Consider the following 16,467-nt stretch of genomic DNA (forward strand, 5'->3'; position numbering starts at 1 on the left):
GGGGGGGGGCTTCCTGGCAGGAGACGCCAAAGTCGCTTCGCTCCTGCTTCACGAAGGCGCAAAGGCGTGAGACAGCCTTGCGCAGGAAAGGGCAGGTGCCCGAGCGCTGGCGAACACCCAGACAGCCCACGCTCTGCTAAGATGCGTTCGTCTGCGCACATACGTGCGTATATCCGGGAGCTGGCCGCTGCCCGAAGCTCCGCCAGGGGGTGTCCTCCACTCCTCCGCCGGAGGGACAGGACAAGCCGCCGCTTCCCCAGCCGCCCCCTCCCTCGCCCTGGAGGCCGAACACCTGCCCAGGAATCTGCCGCCCGCCCCTGAGACGCTCCCGCTGATGGGGGCGCCGCTTCGCTCCAATAAAACCCCGCGCCGGGCGAAGGGCGGCCAGCAGCCATGCAGAGAAGCAGCCCCGCCGGGGCCCCCGCCCTGCACCTGCTCACCTCCTACTTCATCGACAGCATCCTGGGCAGCCGCGGCCCCGCCGCGGGACACCACGGTGAGGGCGGGGGGGGGGGGCGAGATGGGGTGGAAAATCCGGGGCGCCCGGCGGGGGGCAGATCGGCCGATCCAGGGCGCGCCGTCCATCAAGCCAAGCAGCAGGTCGCGGTGGTGGGGGGTGTTTTATCCTAATGCTCAGTGGGACGGACGTATTTCGTGCAGAGGAAAACATGCGATCCGTTTTCGTGCAGTTCGGAATATGAACTTTCTCCGTCCTATTATTTTTCATTCGAAAAATTTGGGTAGGCACTCGTGGGTTGGGGATAGCGGGCGGGGGGCGGGTCCATCTTCTTGTGTAATGGAAAACAATATTTAAACTACGGAGGGCTGTTTTCAGTCCAACGCTCAGGACTGGAGGAGTCCTCCGAAAAGCTTCTCCCAAAGCGAGGGGCGGCCGGACGCAAGCAGAGCCCCGCGCGCCTCCCACCAGGCTCTGCCCGGTACAGGTTCAGGCGTTGCCCCGGCCCGCTTTGCCCCTGCTAATGCGACTTTCACGCCGAAGCAGATCTCCGGCCCAGCGGCCTCCCCAGGCAATCCCGCCGAGTTCGCACGCGAAGGACTTCAGCGCCCGCGGGGGTTCCCGCTCCGTCTTCCCCGGCCGCGCCGTCGGCGTGGGCAGCCGCTTTCCTCGGCCTGCGCGCGTCGCACGCTCGCCACCCCCGCCCCCTTTTTTGAAACCTCGGAAACGCTGCCCCGAGGAGCTTCCATCCCACTGCCATCCGCGGGGTTTGCTCGCGGGCGTCGTCCTTTCGACAGCCCCGCAGCCTGCGCGGCGAGGGGCCTTCCGAGCGCGGCGGGCCCTCCGTCCCAGGCAAGGCAGCGCGCGGGCGGCGGGGCGGAGGCCCAGGCCGGGCCAGCCGCGCCTGCATCCCCGAAGGCAGCCCGGAGAGCTCACAGCCGTTTCTCGCCCCCCCTCCCGCTCCTCCTCTCCTCCGCACCCTCCCCAGGCGGGGACCCCGCGGAAGCTCGGGCGCCCTCCCGAGGCCCGCTGACGGCGGCGGAGACGCCCGTCGGACTGCCCGCCAGCGCAGGGGACGAGAAGGAAGCCGGCGCGGGCGGGAGCGTCGACGGCGGCGCCGGGGCGGCCGGGGGCGGCAGCGAGGCTCCCGCGGCGGGGCCGCTGAAGAGAAAGCAGCGCCGCTACCGCACCACCTTCAGCAACTTCCAGCTGGAGGAGCTGGAGCGCTCCTTCCGCAAGTCCCACTACCCCGACGTGTTCACCAGGTAGGCCGTCTCTCCGCAGGCTCGGGCCGCCCGGGCGCCGGGGTGCCGCTAAGGCGGCGGGTGAGCGCGCGTGTTGTCTTCGCGGTATTGGAACAGGCCTGGCCCGGCCGCCGACAAGCCCCGTTCGGAAAGTAGCTGTCCAGCCATGCAGGTGCTGAAAACAAGGACGGTCTGGCGCCAGTGCCACGGGGGGGCGGGGGGTCTCCATGTCCAGGCAGTGCCCCTGGAATGCCAGTTACCTCGGCCTGATCCAGCAGGGCTCTTCCTAGGCTCTTCCAGCGGTCCGCACTCTGGCTGTGGGACCCCGTGGAACCACAAGGAGAACGCCCGCAGTGACCAGGCAGGTTGGGAAGGGGGAAGGCACTTTCTTGGGTTAGTAGGTCCCAAGTTGTTCAGGGCTTGATATGCCAGACAGAACCTTAAACCTGGCCCAGTAGCAGCACACTGCCAAAGGAGCAGCTCACCGAAAAGCAGCAGCTGCCTGCTGCAAGAGTACTAGTTCAACAACATCTGGAAACCAGAGCTTGGGGATGCTTGCCAGGGGGCAGCAAGGGCAGCTGTATATTATCCTTTGACCGATCGTAGGACCATCTGATGCAAAAAGGAAGCGCTGCCCCCAGTTTTATTCTGACTTATAGTAGAGAAGGGGGGATTTCAGTAGGTGCGGCTTCTCTGCAGCAATGAGAAAGGCTGCCTGTCTTCTCTCCACTCCATAAGTAGTACATGAGTAGCAGCTATTGCAATTGGCAACTTTTAAAAGGAAGTTAAACAGCTGGATGGAGAATAGGGTACACAACTAATATTTTGCTTTGTCCATCCTCCATAACTGCTATTCCATGCTTTAAAACTGCATCCATATTCCTGACACATTAAAACAGCTACAGAACTGTTTGCAAGCCCTTTGAAATTGAAATAAAATACTCCAATCACTTGCAATTTTGCATTTTAAACTCAGCTTAATTCATAGTGCCATCAGGGAAAAAATAGAGTTTGTTTGTTTTTTTCCCTGTCCCAGTGTTCATTTGAGGTCCCCTAAACATTTTGGCCACCTAATGAAAAGGAAGGACTCCCTGGAGAAGAGCCTAATGCTGGGAACAATAGATGGCAAAAGAAGAAGGGGATGGCAGAGGATGAGGTGGCTAGATGGAGTCACTGAAGCAGTTGGTGTGAGCTTAAGTGGACTCCGGGGGATGGTGGAGGACAGGAAGGCCTGGAGGAGTGTTGTCCATGGGGTCACAATGGGTCAGACATGACTTTGCGACTAACAACAACATCAACAAACTTCATGACAGACCAGGGATCTGAACTTGGGGTTTCCCAGCCCTTGATCCACACCTGAACGCTGCACTCCCGAGACCCTTGACTGTATTAAACCAGAGATAATAAGCAGTATAAGAAAAGGCTTACCAAAAACGCTTCACTAGAGAAACTAAAACATCTGTACCCAGTCCTTGAATTATTTTGTTTCATCTTCACTGTTCAAATTTAGTTCCAAGTCTGGTTCAAAAAGTTTAAGAAATTGGAGGCAAAAACACAAAGACCAGAAAAAATCATACCGTCTCCAACCTGGCATCTTTCAGCCTAAGGTGTGGTTTTGTTTTGCTTGTTTGTTTGAAACCTGGACTTTTAAATCCAAATAGCCCATCTTTTTGAAGTTTTCCAAACACGGATCAAGCTTTCCGTTCTGCAGCCCACACCAGTGGGGATAGAAATCCATGCAGCACTTAAACTTGGCCAAAACTCCTATCAGTGAAACAACTCCATCTTGCTTCCTTGTTTTACTGCCCCATTGTGGTTTGCCTCTATAGTTTCCCCTGTGCCACTTTTTAGTCTTTAAACGTCTTGGGACAGGACACAGTCTGCAAAGCTCCATGCGTACTAATGGGGCACAATGGGCTAGTCAGAAGTGGTTAACTTTAAGTCCCATTCTTTTCAATGGGTGTGCTTTCAGCAGAACATTGGATCCAACCCAGTATAAACCAGTTGCCCCCTGCATGGCACTGGTCAGATGTTTTGGACTACAACTCCCAGAATTCCTGGCCATGCGGGCTGGGAGTCAGGAGTCCAAAATATCTGGAAGTTGTGGGGCGTAGACTACCATGTATTATTCTTAATCATTATGAAGGTGATGATGGCGATGTTTGGTTTTCCATTTTCAGGGAGGAGCTTGCAATGCGGCTAGACCTCACAGAAGCCAGAGTCCAGGTAAGCCAGAGCACAGACCTCTATACTGATAATGTTTGAGACAAAGCTATGTCCATTTCTGGATGAGAAAATAGAAAGTGAGTGAGTATCTGCCATGGCGTGGCTACCGTGTTCCCCCTCCTGGACCGGTTTGCTTTTGTGGAGGGAGCTCCAGGAGCATTTCAACAGATTCCCAAACTAGCGCTCTCCTTGAATCCTCTGTAGATCACTGCAGCCTTAGCTCATCTTCTGCCATCCCTTATTCCCAGTGACCCCATTGTGCGCGAGCTCGTAAGAGCCTGCTGTACCTGAGCAAGGCTCCATCTTGTCTGGCATTCTGTCCACACAGTGGCCAACCAGCGGCCCACAGAACCCCACAAGCCCCTCAGCAGTGCAGCAGGCCCCTCTTGCCCAGGTTCCAGAGCAAGTGGGGTGCACAGGCAGACTGCCTCTGATACTGGAGTTGGCATCAAGCCATCAGGTCTACCGGCCATGGAGAGCATTCTGCTCTGTCCTCCTTTTAAAGACATCCAAATTGGCGGCCATCATCACGTCCGAAGGAAGGGAATTCCATCGCTGAACTATGCACTGTATGAAGGCATTCTTCCTTTGATCTTTCTGAATCTTCCACCAATCCACTTTTGGGGTGACCTCCATTTCTCCTACTCTATCAGCTTCAACTCCCTAAAAAAATCTGGCTCCCTATAAACTAGAGAGGGCAGAAAGTTGTGCAGGATCTCCTGGTGATCTGCAGTCATTTCTGATCCTGAAGACCCCCTACCTGAAGACAGAATGCTGAAAATGAAGGCTTCTGGGATGCAGACCTGTGTGTAAAAGGACCATAAAACCCGAAAACAGGAGGATACCCATTGAGAGAATCTGGATTCATAGAAATGAAGCTAGGAATAAAAGGAACATGGTAGTTGGAGTCTATTACTGACCACCCAGTCAAAGAGAATATGAGGGTGAAGCTTTTGAAAAGCAAATTGCCAGTTTTTCAAGGAGGCATGATCTCATCATTCTGGAGGATTCCAATTTCTCTGATATCTCTTGGAAGACAAATTCTGCCCAACACAGCCCCTCCAAGAGACTTCTAACATGTGTTGCTGAGAACTTCCTCCAACGGAAAGTGGAGGAAGGAACAAGAGGAAAAGCTATCCGTGACTTGATCCTAACCAACAGGGAAGACCTGGTGGACGAAGAGGCAGCTATGGGAAGTGAGCAGGCCATAATCGAAATTTTGATTCTAAAGGAGACAAGCCAAGTATTGCCAAACATGTACCCTGGGTTTCAAGAAACTGCAGAGAAGGCATCAGGAAGGCTTAAGCTAGGAACGAGCTGAGGCTTGTGAGGGATGCTAAAAGCACAAAAAGCCTTCTTCAGATTCATCCAAAGCAAAAGACAGAGGGTTCAGGAAATGGGTTCAATGAATCAATGTAAATGGCAAAATGATAACAGATGACAAAGAGAAGGCAGAAGTGCTCAATTCCTACTTCGGCTCAGTTTTCTCCCAAAAGAAGATCTATACCTTCCTCATGAAGGGGAAGTACGTCCTGATGGCAGCTCAAGGTTGATAAGCAAATGGTCAAGGATCCTCTAATTGGGTTGAATGAGTTCAAATCTCCAGGGCCTGATGTCCTCCATCCTAGAGTAATAAAGAAGCTGGAGGAAGAACTCTTTTGAGAAATCATGGAGGACAGGGGAAGAACCTGATGACTGAAGAAGAGCTAAAAGAAGAAGAATCTGGGAACTAAAGACCAGTCAGTCTGATATCAATCCCTGGGAAAATTCTGGAGTGGATTATACAACAGTCAGTCTGCAAACACCTTGAATACAATTCAGTGATTACTGTAACTCAGCATGGATTTCTCAAGAGCAAATCCTGCCAGATTAATTTGATTTCGTTTTTTTATTGGGTAACCTCCCTGATGAACTGTAGGAACACAGTGGACACAATCTATCTTGACTTGAGCAAAGCTTTTGACAAAGTGCCCCATGATATTCAGATTAGCTAGCAAAAAGTGAACTAGATGGAACAACCGTCAGGTGGATTCACAGATGGCTACAGAACTGGACCGAAAGGGAGCTCATCAATGCCACCTTCTCAGACTGGGAAGAGACAACAAGTGGGGCACTAGAAGGTTGGGTCCAGGATCCAGCACTCTTCAACATTTGTATTAATGATTTGGATGAGGAAGGAATGAGGAGGGAATATTATCAGACTGGCAGATGACATAAAACTGGGTGGGATAGCTAATACCCTGGAAGACAGAAAGATATTTCAAGGTGAACTTGACAGGTGGGAGTGCTGGGCTGAAAGCCACTGAATGAAATTCAGTAGGAAGAAATGCCATGTTCTGCATCTAGGAAGAAGAAATTAAATTCACAGTTACAAGATGGGGAATGCTTGACTCAGCACTACTGCAGGTGCGAAGGATCTTGGAATTGTCATAGATCACAGGTTGAATATGAGTCAACAATGTGATGTGGCTGCAGAAAGGGCAAATGCTATTTTAGACTTCATTAACAGAAGCATCACTTCCAAATCAGGTAAAGTACTACGTCCCATTTATTTAGCACTGGTTAGGTCTCATCTGGACTGCTGTGTCCAGTTCAGGACACCACAGTTTAAGAAAGATGCAGACAAGCTGGAAAGGCTTCAGAGGAGGGCAACAAGGATGATCCAGGGATGGGAAACAAGGCCTTAGGAGGAGTGACTGAAAGAATTAGGCATGTTTAGCCTCAATTAGAGAAGACTGAGGGGAGATATGATAGCAGTCTGCAAGTATCTGAAAGGCTATCACAATAAGAAATGTCAGGATCTCTTCCCAATCATCCCAAAGTGCAGGACATGGGGTGAAGGGCTCAAGTTACAGGAAGCCAGATTCCAGTTAGTTATCAGGAAAAAAATCCCAGACTGTTAGAACAGTATGACTGTGGAACCAACCTAGGGAGGTCGTGGGCTATCCCACACTGGAAGCATTCAGGAGGCAGCTGGACAGCCCTCTGAGAGGGATGGTTTGACTCGGTGTTCTGCACTGAGCAGTGGTTGAACCTGATGGCCCTCTGGGCACTTCCAACTCTATTGTTCTATTATTCTATGAATGTGCCCATGGCTCCCCAGGTTTTCTCTTGTCTCCCTGACTATCAAAACATGCAATAAAAAGAATATGGGAAGCAAGCTGATTGCATTCACTAAGTCATTTTGTAAAACACCAGGTATATCAGGCCTACAGAAATTAATAATGATTCCATTTGCGCTTTTTTCTCTGTCCTGATACTGCTTTTCATGAGTTTCCTTTGCATTGAGGTCAGCTTCTTAATGGGTTTCTAACACATGCTTATATCTTAAATCTGCATAATTCCAACATGGTGTCTGTGGACCCCACTTGTGGTACCAGCCAGCCTCCCTGACCCTCCTAGCTTCTACCTGAAAGGTTTCTTGATGTGTTGAGGGGCTAATGGGTTGCCCCACATGCCACAAGGAGGGCTCCCACCTCCTGCATCATCTTCAGCTCCAGGAATGCCTCTGAGCATTCTTAGAAGATAAAAATAGTAGGACCATTGTTTTGTAGCGTGCTCACCTTCCCAGAAACAAGGCCAGGGTAAGCTGGGTTAATGCGGTGTGCCCTGGTGATAGAATGGGGGGTGAGAGAAAGTACCCTGCACTGCCTGCCTATTTATTTTATGTTTTGGTCTGTGCGTGGCACATTTTTCCTGGTCTGTATGTGAAGCAGGAAGTTCCCCAGTTCACCTCCAGTTTTCCCTCTGGAAATGAGTGTTTTGACATACCTATTGGGGCAGACATTTTGTGAACACGCAAACCCATCCCATGGCAGACATTTTGTGAGAGTGTTTGCTATGCTCTCTCAAAATTCCGGATGTGGCCAAAACAAGGCCTAGAAGTTTCCTCTCTCCTAAGTTGTGGTAAGGAGAACCACATGGTAAGGTTGCAATTGTCAGAATCTCTGCAGTTTCAATTTGTGAAGGGGAAATAAAACTCGGGTTCGTGGGAAAGATCAATCATCATGACCATCTGTGGCTTTATTGTTTGGCCCAGGTTCCCGCGGTAGACTCACGATAATGCATTACTGGTCAGGCAGGTGAACTCACTGCAAAGTTTCAGTACAACTACAGGATATTTTATACCCTCCAGGTCACGTACACAGAGCAACTGATGACAGAATGCAGACATTACAATAAGATTTTGAGGTCATCACATACAGAACAGATAAAGGAAGATCAGCCAATCATACAGTGACAATGAGATTACAATATTTCTAATTGCAGTGTATTGACACTTTAGTTGAGTAACTTGAACCCATTTCCACATCTGTTTAAACATGTAAATTCAAGCTACTGAGAAACTATTCATGAACTCATAAGCTCATCTAGACTCAGACCCTAAGTAATGCATCCACACCATTCTGAATGGCCAGGGCACATGGAGCCCTCTGGGCTAGCAAAAGATACTTCCTGGTAAACTGTGAATTCCAACAATAATTATTTAACCATTGTGAAGGTATATAATGTATATTTGGACTGAAAGACCTGTCTACTGTAGCTTACAGCTAAAGGTGAGAGAAAGGAGCGGGGGAGGAATGCTATTTTAAACAGTGACTTAGTTTGGAAAGCTGGTGCTTTTGAGAAGGAATACAGGATTGATTCCTCAATGCAAAAGTACACAGAAGCAATATTTTTCTGACAGGATTTATCCAAATTTTCCCAACACAATCTATCACAGTCGGCATGGCATACTGTTATTAAATCAATTTCTCCATGCATCTCTGAAGGTCTGGTTCCAAAACCGAAGGGCAAAGTGGAGGAAACGCGAGAAAACCGAGATTTTAGGAAGCCTGCCCAGCCTCTCCTTAATGCATCCCTTGGGCCTGTACTTGGACATTCCGCTGACTCAAGCACCCCTGCTGGACCCCACGTGGAGATCGGTGCCTGTGACCCCAACATTCAGCCCTGCAGCCTTGACCCCCTTTGGCCTCAGCAGCCTCACCTGGACCTCCCTTTTCCGGAACCCAATTTTAAGCCCTCAGCTCAACAGGTAATGTCGACCGTGCTAATGCAAAGATTGCAGCTGGGGATGACTTCCTATATGTGACAGCCTGACCCTGTGCAGAGTTAGGCATCCTTTGAACTCGCCCAGTTGCCATGAATTGCTCTGTATCTGATTCTGCATAGGATTCGGCTGTTGTTATTACAATGAGGAAACTCCCTAGAGCCTACATAGGACAGGTGCACAGAACTCATGACTGGGGACCAAATTTAGCTCTCTGGGTTTGCCCAGGGGGCCCTGCCCCTTTCTCTCACCCATGCATTGTTCAGCTTCTGTTTTGCAGTTTTTCTCCCATCCTGAAAGACAGGAAAGCCCTTCCCAAGTTGTAGCAACTGGTGGTAGAGTCTGAAGTCTCCAACCATGGCTGTCACTGGAATCCAGCCCCAGAGAGTTGCGTGGGCATAGTATTTGCCCCCCCCCCATCTGAAATAGGATCAAACCCCCCACCCCAAATTAGGAAGAAGTATCTGAACTTCCCCTAGAAGCAAAAAATGACAAAAAAATTGCCTTCTCATGAGGAGACATCATGAGAAGGCAAGACACTCTGAAGAAAACAATCATGTGAGAGGAAAATTGAAAGCAGAAGAAGAAAAGGAAGACCAAATTTCCGTTTGGCCGCCACCTTGATTGACGAGGGCTGAGCAGGGCTGCCAAGGACCAACCATTTTGGAGGGCTTCCATTCATTGGGTCACCATAAGTCCTAGACAACTTGACAGCACCTTAGAACAAGCTTAACAGAGTAACAGTTCAAAAGCAACAACACCAACAAAAAGCAGCTCCCTATAACTTACTTCAAAATGCACGTTGACATGAGTGCCACCAACCTGAGCAGCACAGTTCCCCAAAACTGGACAGCCTGTGTTCAGCCATAGGCTGTGATCCAAAGATCCATCTAAACTGAACAGCAGGAATTGCATGGCCATGGGCATCCCGGGCATAACTGTTTCTCTGCTCAAGGACTGCGGGGTCAAGTTCTTAATGGATTTCTAACATTTGCTTGCATTTTAAAACCTGCATTTGCATAAGGCCAACTGGACTGTTACCTCCATGAATACCCAGAATGACGTGTTGCCCTCTCCATTGTTTCAGAAGTGTTTTTCCATACAGTATGTGTCTGGAGTGGATGCTACTTGAGAGAAGTAACACTGATCTCTCTGAACTAGCTTCAGCTGGATCAGAGCCCTGACATGTGAACAAGACCTTTCTGCATGAGCCATTCGACTGACTCCAATGGCAAATTAAATAAATGCTAAAATCTCTCTCACCGAAATCTACAGGACTGAAAAGATGTTGGATCATGTTCTTTTAACATTCCCCTTCTGAGTTTTGCTGTAGATTTACAATTACAGAGTTTGCATCTTGTAATTTGTTCACCCTCAAGGCATTCTCCTCTGCCTTGAAAAAGAAAGTAGCAGAAGTTTATCCACTCAGAAATAAACACTGCAATGTAAATAAGATCATTCTGACTGGTCAAACGGGATCTGGTGCTAAACTAGCTGTCAATACTTTCCGCTTAACTGCAGTATAAACCCTTAAACAACAAACAAGATGCATATTAAAAGAACCCAATAAAACTGCAACCCAAATGTGAAATAGTCAGGTGAAATTTACAAGCCAGATTTGCAGCTTAATTCTCCCACTGTATGCTGGGTTTAACACTGAATCTTCTGGGTTTTGAACTTTAGAGGCACATAAATCTTTGAACTTTGAGACTTGTGTGCATCCAATGCAGAGCGAGCTGCTATTGTAGTGGTCCCTGTTCCCTCCATGCCTTGCACTGCGTATTTGGGCAGCTCTTTGGACAGCTTCCTCCTTGTCAGCCAGGCAACCTGCTTCTTCCCCTGTCTGGCCCAGACAACAGCGCTGGTGAGAAAGAGGAGAAGCAGCAGCTGCCTTCTTGCCCCCAGGTTCTCTGCCTATCAAGCAAGCCAGCAAGTGGTAACAGTGATGAGGAAGAGAAGGATGAGCCATTGCAGTCACAATTTGCTACAGTTTAGAGTTACATCCGTGCCCAAGGAAACTGTGGTGAGTCTTTCCAACAGGACCAGGAATCAATAACGTGAGACGTAGTTTCTTCCTGCTGCGTTTCATCTGAATAATAAACCCCCATATTCTTGTTTGGCACCACTGCTGATTTTGTTATCTTTTCAGTTTTGCTTGGAATAAGCCCTCTCAGGCTTCAGGGAGGGTGGGATATTAAAGCTCTCTTTACAACAACAACAACAACAGCAACACTTTCTAGCCCAGTGCCTCCCAATGACCCTGTTGCCTGGTGATGGCGGAAGTTGGTAGTCCAGGCACCAGGTTGTGCAAGTGTGCCCTTAAAGAATTTTGGACAACTCAGCCTTTTGTTTGGCAGCTTCTGGCTCCCCTTTGTTTCTTAGGGAAGCAAATGTTCCCTAAAGTAATTGATATTGACCTTTTCTTTCTCCCATCATGAATGCAGGTTTCTCAGTGCTTTAAACCCCCTTGTGACTACCGCCTCAGTCCTGATGAAAGCTCCCGGACCCCCGGCAGACCCTGTTGTAACGGCCTTTGCCGATCCCCTTGCAGCTGAAAGGAAAACGTCCAGCATTGCGGACCTGAGACTCAAAGCAAAAGAACATTCTGCGCAAATTCCTTCCCGGAGCCTGGCGCCTGCTCACACAAGCGCAAGCAAGGAGCATCTTTGTTAAGCATCCTTCCAGAGACTCAAGTCCTAGTCAAGCCAGAACTGGAACCGCTTTGCTTTCCAAGGACGGGCAAAGACAACCACCCAAGGGAATCCAAAGGAAGTGCCCTTGCTAGAGGAAAACAGGATGGTGCATTGTAATGACTTAACGTATTTCATCTGCTTCCGTATCCCAAACATTTTTAACCCTTATCAGAGAAATGAAAGGTTACTCTTCAACGAAAGTGTAGTGAGAGCAGTCGACTTGGATGGCTTTAAAAGAGAATCCGAGAGGTTTGTGGAGGATAAGTCACATCAGTGGTGAGCTATTAATGTCTAGTGGCAGAAGTAACGTGTCTTTCCATGCCAGTGAATGTGGGCATCCTAGAGGCAGCTAAGTGGTCAGCATGAAAAATGGGATGCTTGACTAATTAAGCTTTGCTTTCATCAAGCATGCCTCTTCTTACATTCTTACAAAAGCTTGCAGTTAAGTTCTAAAAACAGAGCATTTGGAATAGTCTTTTCAGTGAAGTTTATTTCTTTAAATTGTTTTCATGTCTGATCAGTTCCAAAACCGATAGGATAATACCTTTATGGGGCAAGTCAAAGCTTCATATTCATAACCTTTGAGTTGACCTAATCAAAGGATTGGCCCACTGCAGCTTCCTTCACTTCTTGTGAAGTCTGAACATCAGCCTTTAATTCTTAATTATTTGCATGCTCTCTCTCTCTCTATCACACACACACACACACACACACACACACACACACAGAGAGAGAGAGAGAGAGAGAGAGAGAGAGAGAGAGAGAGAGAGAGACTCCTCACATAGGGCAGAATTCTCCAAGCTGTGCTGGGAATTATGGGGATTCTGGCTGGGAATTATCGGAATCAAGGTCCTAAACTTCTAGAGGGTTGGGGAAGGCTGACACACAAGGGCTCTGGCAGTCTTATAAACAAGCCCACAAAAGTTACTAGCATGGAGTAGATTTTGCTAGACTTCTGGAGGCTTACTGAAGAGGTTCAGATTGTTCCAGTCCTCTAAATTTCTGTGCAGGGCACAAAACAGGTGGGGTCTGCTTGGCTTCTGTGATGGGCACAGCCTTTTGTTTTGTTTTGTTTTGTGTTTGTTTGTTTGTTGTTTGCCTGCATGCAGCTTCTCACCAAAACTGTTGATGAAGGGCTTAAGTGCACAGCCAGGCTAAGGATTGCAATCCTAACCACATTAAAGGATAAGGCTGCTGTCGCTAGGCCAGGAATATGTTCCACTGAATTAAATCAGACTTCCTCCATGCTGAGGTTTGGGTGCAAGATCACAGTGGAGCCAAAAAGCCTTATTTCAGAATACCTATTCATGGAACTGGCCTGGGAAATTCATTCTGCAATTCAGGAAGGCCCCATTCAGATCTCACTGAACTCTGGAAAGTCTCTATCTCAAGGTTGGGGGCCAAATGAGACAGCCAAAGCACCCCCCCCCCACCTCCCTCTTCCCCAACCGCAAATGGTTTCACGGCTTTTGCAGTTTTTTCTCCTGTTCTAGGAGGTCGAAATGTCCCTCTTAAGGCCCAGTCAAAGGGGCTTTAAGAGAAAATAGGCTGGTATTTTTTCCCATATTTTGGGCTCTTCCATATTGCCTTTGGCCAAGGAAAAAGACTCCCCACACCAAGAAATTCTCCAAAATTGAATGTGACTCTTCAGCTGAAAGTTGCCCATCTTCTTTTAGAAGGGAATTGGCCATGAAGTAATTTGAGGGTCCCACTAGGATGGGGGAAGACCCTCTCTCAGTCATAAAGCTTTGGGCCAATCGCTTAACTCTCTGTACCTAACACTACTTCACAGAGTTGTTTTGAAAAGAGCATGGACAGGAGAACCATCTGTGCCACTCTGGAGTACAATTATAGTAAAACACTCCTAGTTTTTTCTTCTTTTTAAATATCTTGCTTTATTTCCTCTTCCAAGGAACAGAAGGTGTCCCTCAGCAGCTCCATTTTATCCCCACAGCAACTCTGTGAGGTAGGTTAGGCTGAGAGTCAGTGACTGGCCCAAAGTCACTCTGTGAGCTTCATGACATAATGAAGTCTAGAACCCAGCTCTCCTGCGTCCCCAGTCTATGCATTAAATCACACTGGATCAATTAACTCAACAGGAGTCATTCCCCAGTAACTGTACTTAGGACCACAACCTTAAGAAGTGTTATACAAATGCCGAATATCGCTATTTCTACTATAGGAGCCCCATGTTTGATTTTAAAAGATCATTCATATAAGACGGCTTCACCTAATGCGCAGATAGCTCAGAAACGTAAGTATGATATTAAAATCAAATTTCAATGTGAGGTTTTCACTCAAGACCTGTAGAAAATGTACTGTGTTTTGCACCAGAAATAAATGACTGCTTATATGACTAAGTTAGCTGAGTAAATGTTACACTCAAAGCTTTGGGTATTCATGCTTTGTCATCGGGTACTTTCCAATAAAGGTCAATTGTTTTATTAGTCTGAATTCAGAACACAGACACTGGCTACTGTCATTAATGAAAGACAAGGGTTTCAAAATGCCATGCCATGCCATGGGCAATCCAGTTCATGAAGTCTTTCTTGGAATAATCTAGAATTGTACATTGTGTACTCGCCTGGAGCAAGCAGAGATTGGCACCTGGTGGCTAGGAAGGAAGTCATGCTGAATGTTTTTTTAAGGGTACAAATGAGTTAAAATATATACTGGTAGGCAGGACTGGCTAAGAATCTGTCATGTGGCTTCATGATTTCTTCAAATTTATTTGCAAGGCCTCAGAAGGAAAATCTAGAGGAAATAATAGAACAAACCATGTGTGTTGCACCTGCAGAACAGAACATTAAGGCTTAGTTAATAATAGGGATGGCCCTATCATTAGGCAGAAGGGCATGATTGAGTCAGGCCGGAAGTTGGATGTGTTGGTGGGCAAAGCTTGTAGACCACCTGGCCCTTCCACCTCCTTGGCAAACAGGTTGTGTACTGTATGGCAGAGGTGCAGAAGCTCTCTCAATCCATTTCAGAGACATTCTCAAGAGCCTCATTAGGGAGGGGAGGACAAAGATAAAGCTGCTGCACCGAGGATACTAAAAACACCAGGATATTTTAGCTTAAAGCTCTTACACCCAGTGAATAAGGCATAAGAAAGGCATTTCCACCTTCTAGCATGCAGGGGAAGGGAAGCAACACAAAATTCAAGAAACACTCCAATGAACAGCAAACAGAAGAAAGGGAGGGGGCCACAGAAATGGAACGTGGCTTTCTGAGATACCCCAGAGGCCACTTGAGGCCCTGGGCCAGCAGTTCTGCAGCCCTGCTTTATGGAACACTCCTTCAGGCACAATCTGTCAGGACTCACTCCTGAACTCGTTTAAGCCCTTGGTTTAAAGCATGGCAGTTTAAGAAGGCTTTAATCTGGCATCTTTCTTTTCTGCATTTCCTGCAGTTACATTGTTCCCTCCCGAACATGGCTTTAAACTTGCTTCTTTTCATTAGCTGGGTTCTCGGCTCACTCTGGTCACACCATATGCAGTAGCACATGATTATCATCTTTTGTGGCTGTGATGGAGATGACCTTGTGTGATGCTGTATTGTTTAAGCCACCTAAATTCATTTCTGGAAACAACACAGAGATTAATTTTTCATCAGTTAATTACATACCATCTTAGCATCTATTGCACTTTGAGGGCTGATTGTCCCAGTCTTCAAAACAGTTTTATTTCCAAAATACAGATTATGAAAACTTTGCATGTAAGCAAGGAGGGATTGCTTGGCAAGGAAAGGGGGGCTGGGAGAGACACAGAGGGATAAAGGGTATGTGTGAATAGTAAGCCAGGTGTTAAAAGAAAAGACAGACACAGCAACGCAGTAGGGTGTTCTGACTCACAGATCTGTATTGAGAAGGAAGTATTCATGAAGAAAATTAATTTAAGAAGTATGTAGCTCAGGTTCTGAGCCCGTTAAGTCCTTTTAAAAAACAGATTAGTGATTCAAACTTTTCCTTCTTCTTTTTATTCTAGCAATCTCTTAAACAATTAGCACAGTAATTGGAAAAGGGACTCAAACATTCAGATACAGATGGAGATAAAAGAGTTTCCACGAGAGCTTTTGCTTTGCTTTGTGAGCTGCAGAGACGCACCTGCCTTTAGGATCCGCAGGGTGAAAGCAACGAAGGAAGACACTGAATAAGGAGAGAAGCACACCGAACTGCAACACCATACAAATGACTTAATTCATGTAAAGTAGCCGTAATTGCATTGATCAGGAATGCGTGAGCAATCCTTTTAGTACGTGCCACTGCTGCATGGAAGCGGCCACCTCGCAAAGCAGTCTGCCTGGACTGCATTATCTGGCAACATTTTTTAAAATGCGTTTTTAAGTTGATGCAAATGCAATGTTTTCTACTCTTCCAGCTAGTTTCTGACCCAGTCAGGTCTCCTGGAAGTGTGGAAAACTGAAGAATTTGAATCACAAAGCAATGAGTATTCCATTTATGCATTTTGCATTTTAATCATCAGTTAAATAAAAAAGCAGGTCTTTGGCACTGTAAAATACAGACAGTGAAGGGGGAGAATTACCTCAGGCCACATCAAGACCCACTGCCCCCCTAGGCCAGCTATTGGTTTGGGAAGGTGTATACAGCTCAACAAAACTAAACAGAAGGTGTCCCACGTCAAGGCTGCAGGTGAGCAGGGGGACAGTGACAGGATGGGACAGATGTCACAGCAGCCATGAAGTCCTAGGCACTCCAGATAGGGTGCCTCCAGCATGAGTGTTGAAGTCTCCCAGGTCCAGAAGCCTGGAGAACTCCAACATCACATCCAAGCCATCAGC

The 16,467-nt window shown here is 47.7% G+C and overlaps 1 protein-coding gene across 1 annotated transcript; it reads left to right on the forward strand.

The window, feature by feature from the left end:
- The first annotated feature begins 393 nt into the window (after positions 1-393).
- On the forward strand, positions 394-11,650 carry ESX1 (ESX homeobox 1). The gene is made up of 5 exons (XM_044427155.1): positions 394-496; positions 1,446-1,722; positions 3,882-3,927; positions 8,700-8,962; positions 11,422-11,650. Exons 1-5 carry the CDS (start codon positions 394-396, stop codon positions 11,648-11,650), a joined length of 918 nt encoding a protein of 305 aa, XP_044283090.1.
- Positions 11,651-16,467: the final 4,817 nt, after the last annotated feature.

The sequence above is a fragment of the Varanus komodoensis genome, unplaced genomic scaffold (assembly GCF_004798865.1).
Source record: "Varanus komodoensis strain SLA01 unplaced genomic scaffold, ASM479886v1 scaffold18_3, whole genome shotgun sequence".
Taxonomy (NCBI): domain Eukaryota; kingdom Metazoa; phylum Chordata; class Lepidosauria; order Squamata; family Varanidae; genus Varanus; species Varanus komodoensis.

Coding starts and splice junctions, on each gene's coding strand:
- ESX1 (XM_044427155.1), top strand. CDS start 394: ATGCAGAGAAGCAGCCCCGCCGGGGCCCCCGCCCTGCACCTGCTCACC. Junction 1,723..3,881: donor TACCCCGACGTGTTCACCAG/GTAGGCCGTCTC, acceptor TTCCATTTTCAG/GGAGGAGCTTGCAATGCGGC. Junction 8,963..11,421: donor TTAAGCCCTCAGCTCAACAG/GTAATGTCGACC, acceptor TCATGAATGCAG/GTTTCTCAGTGCTTTAAACC.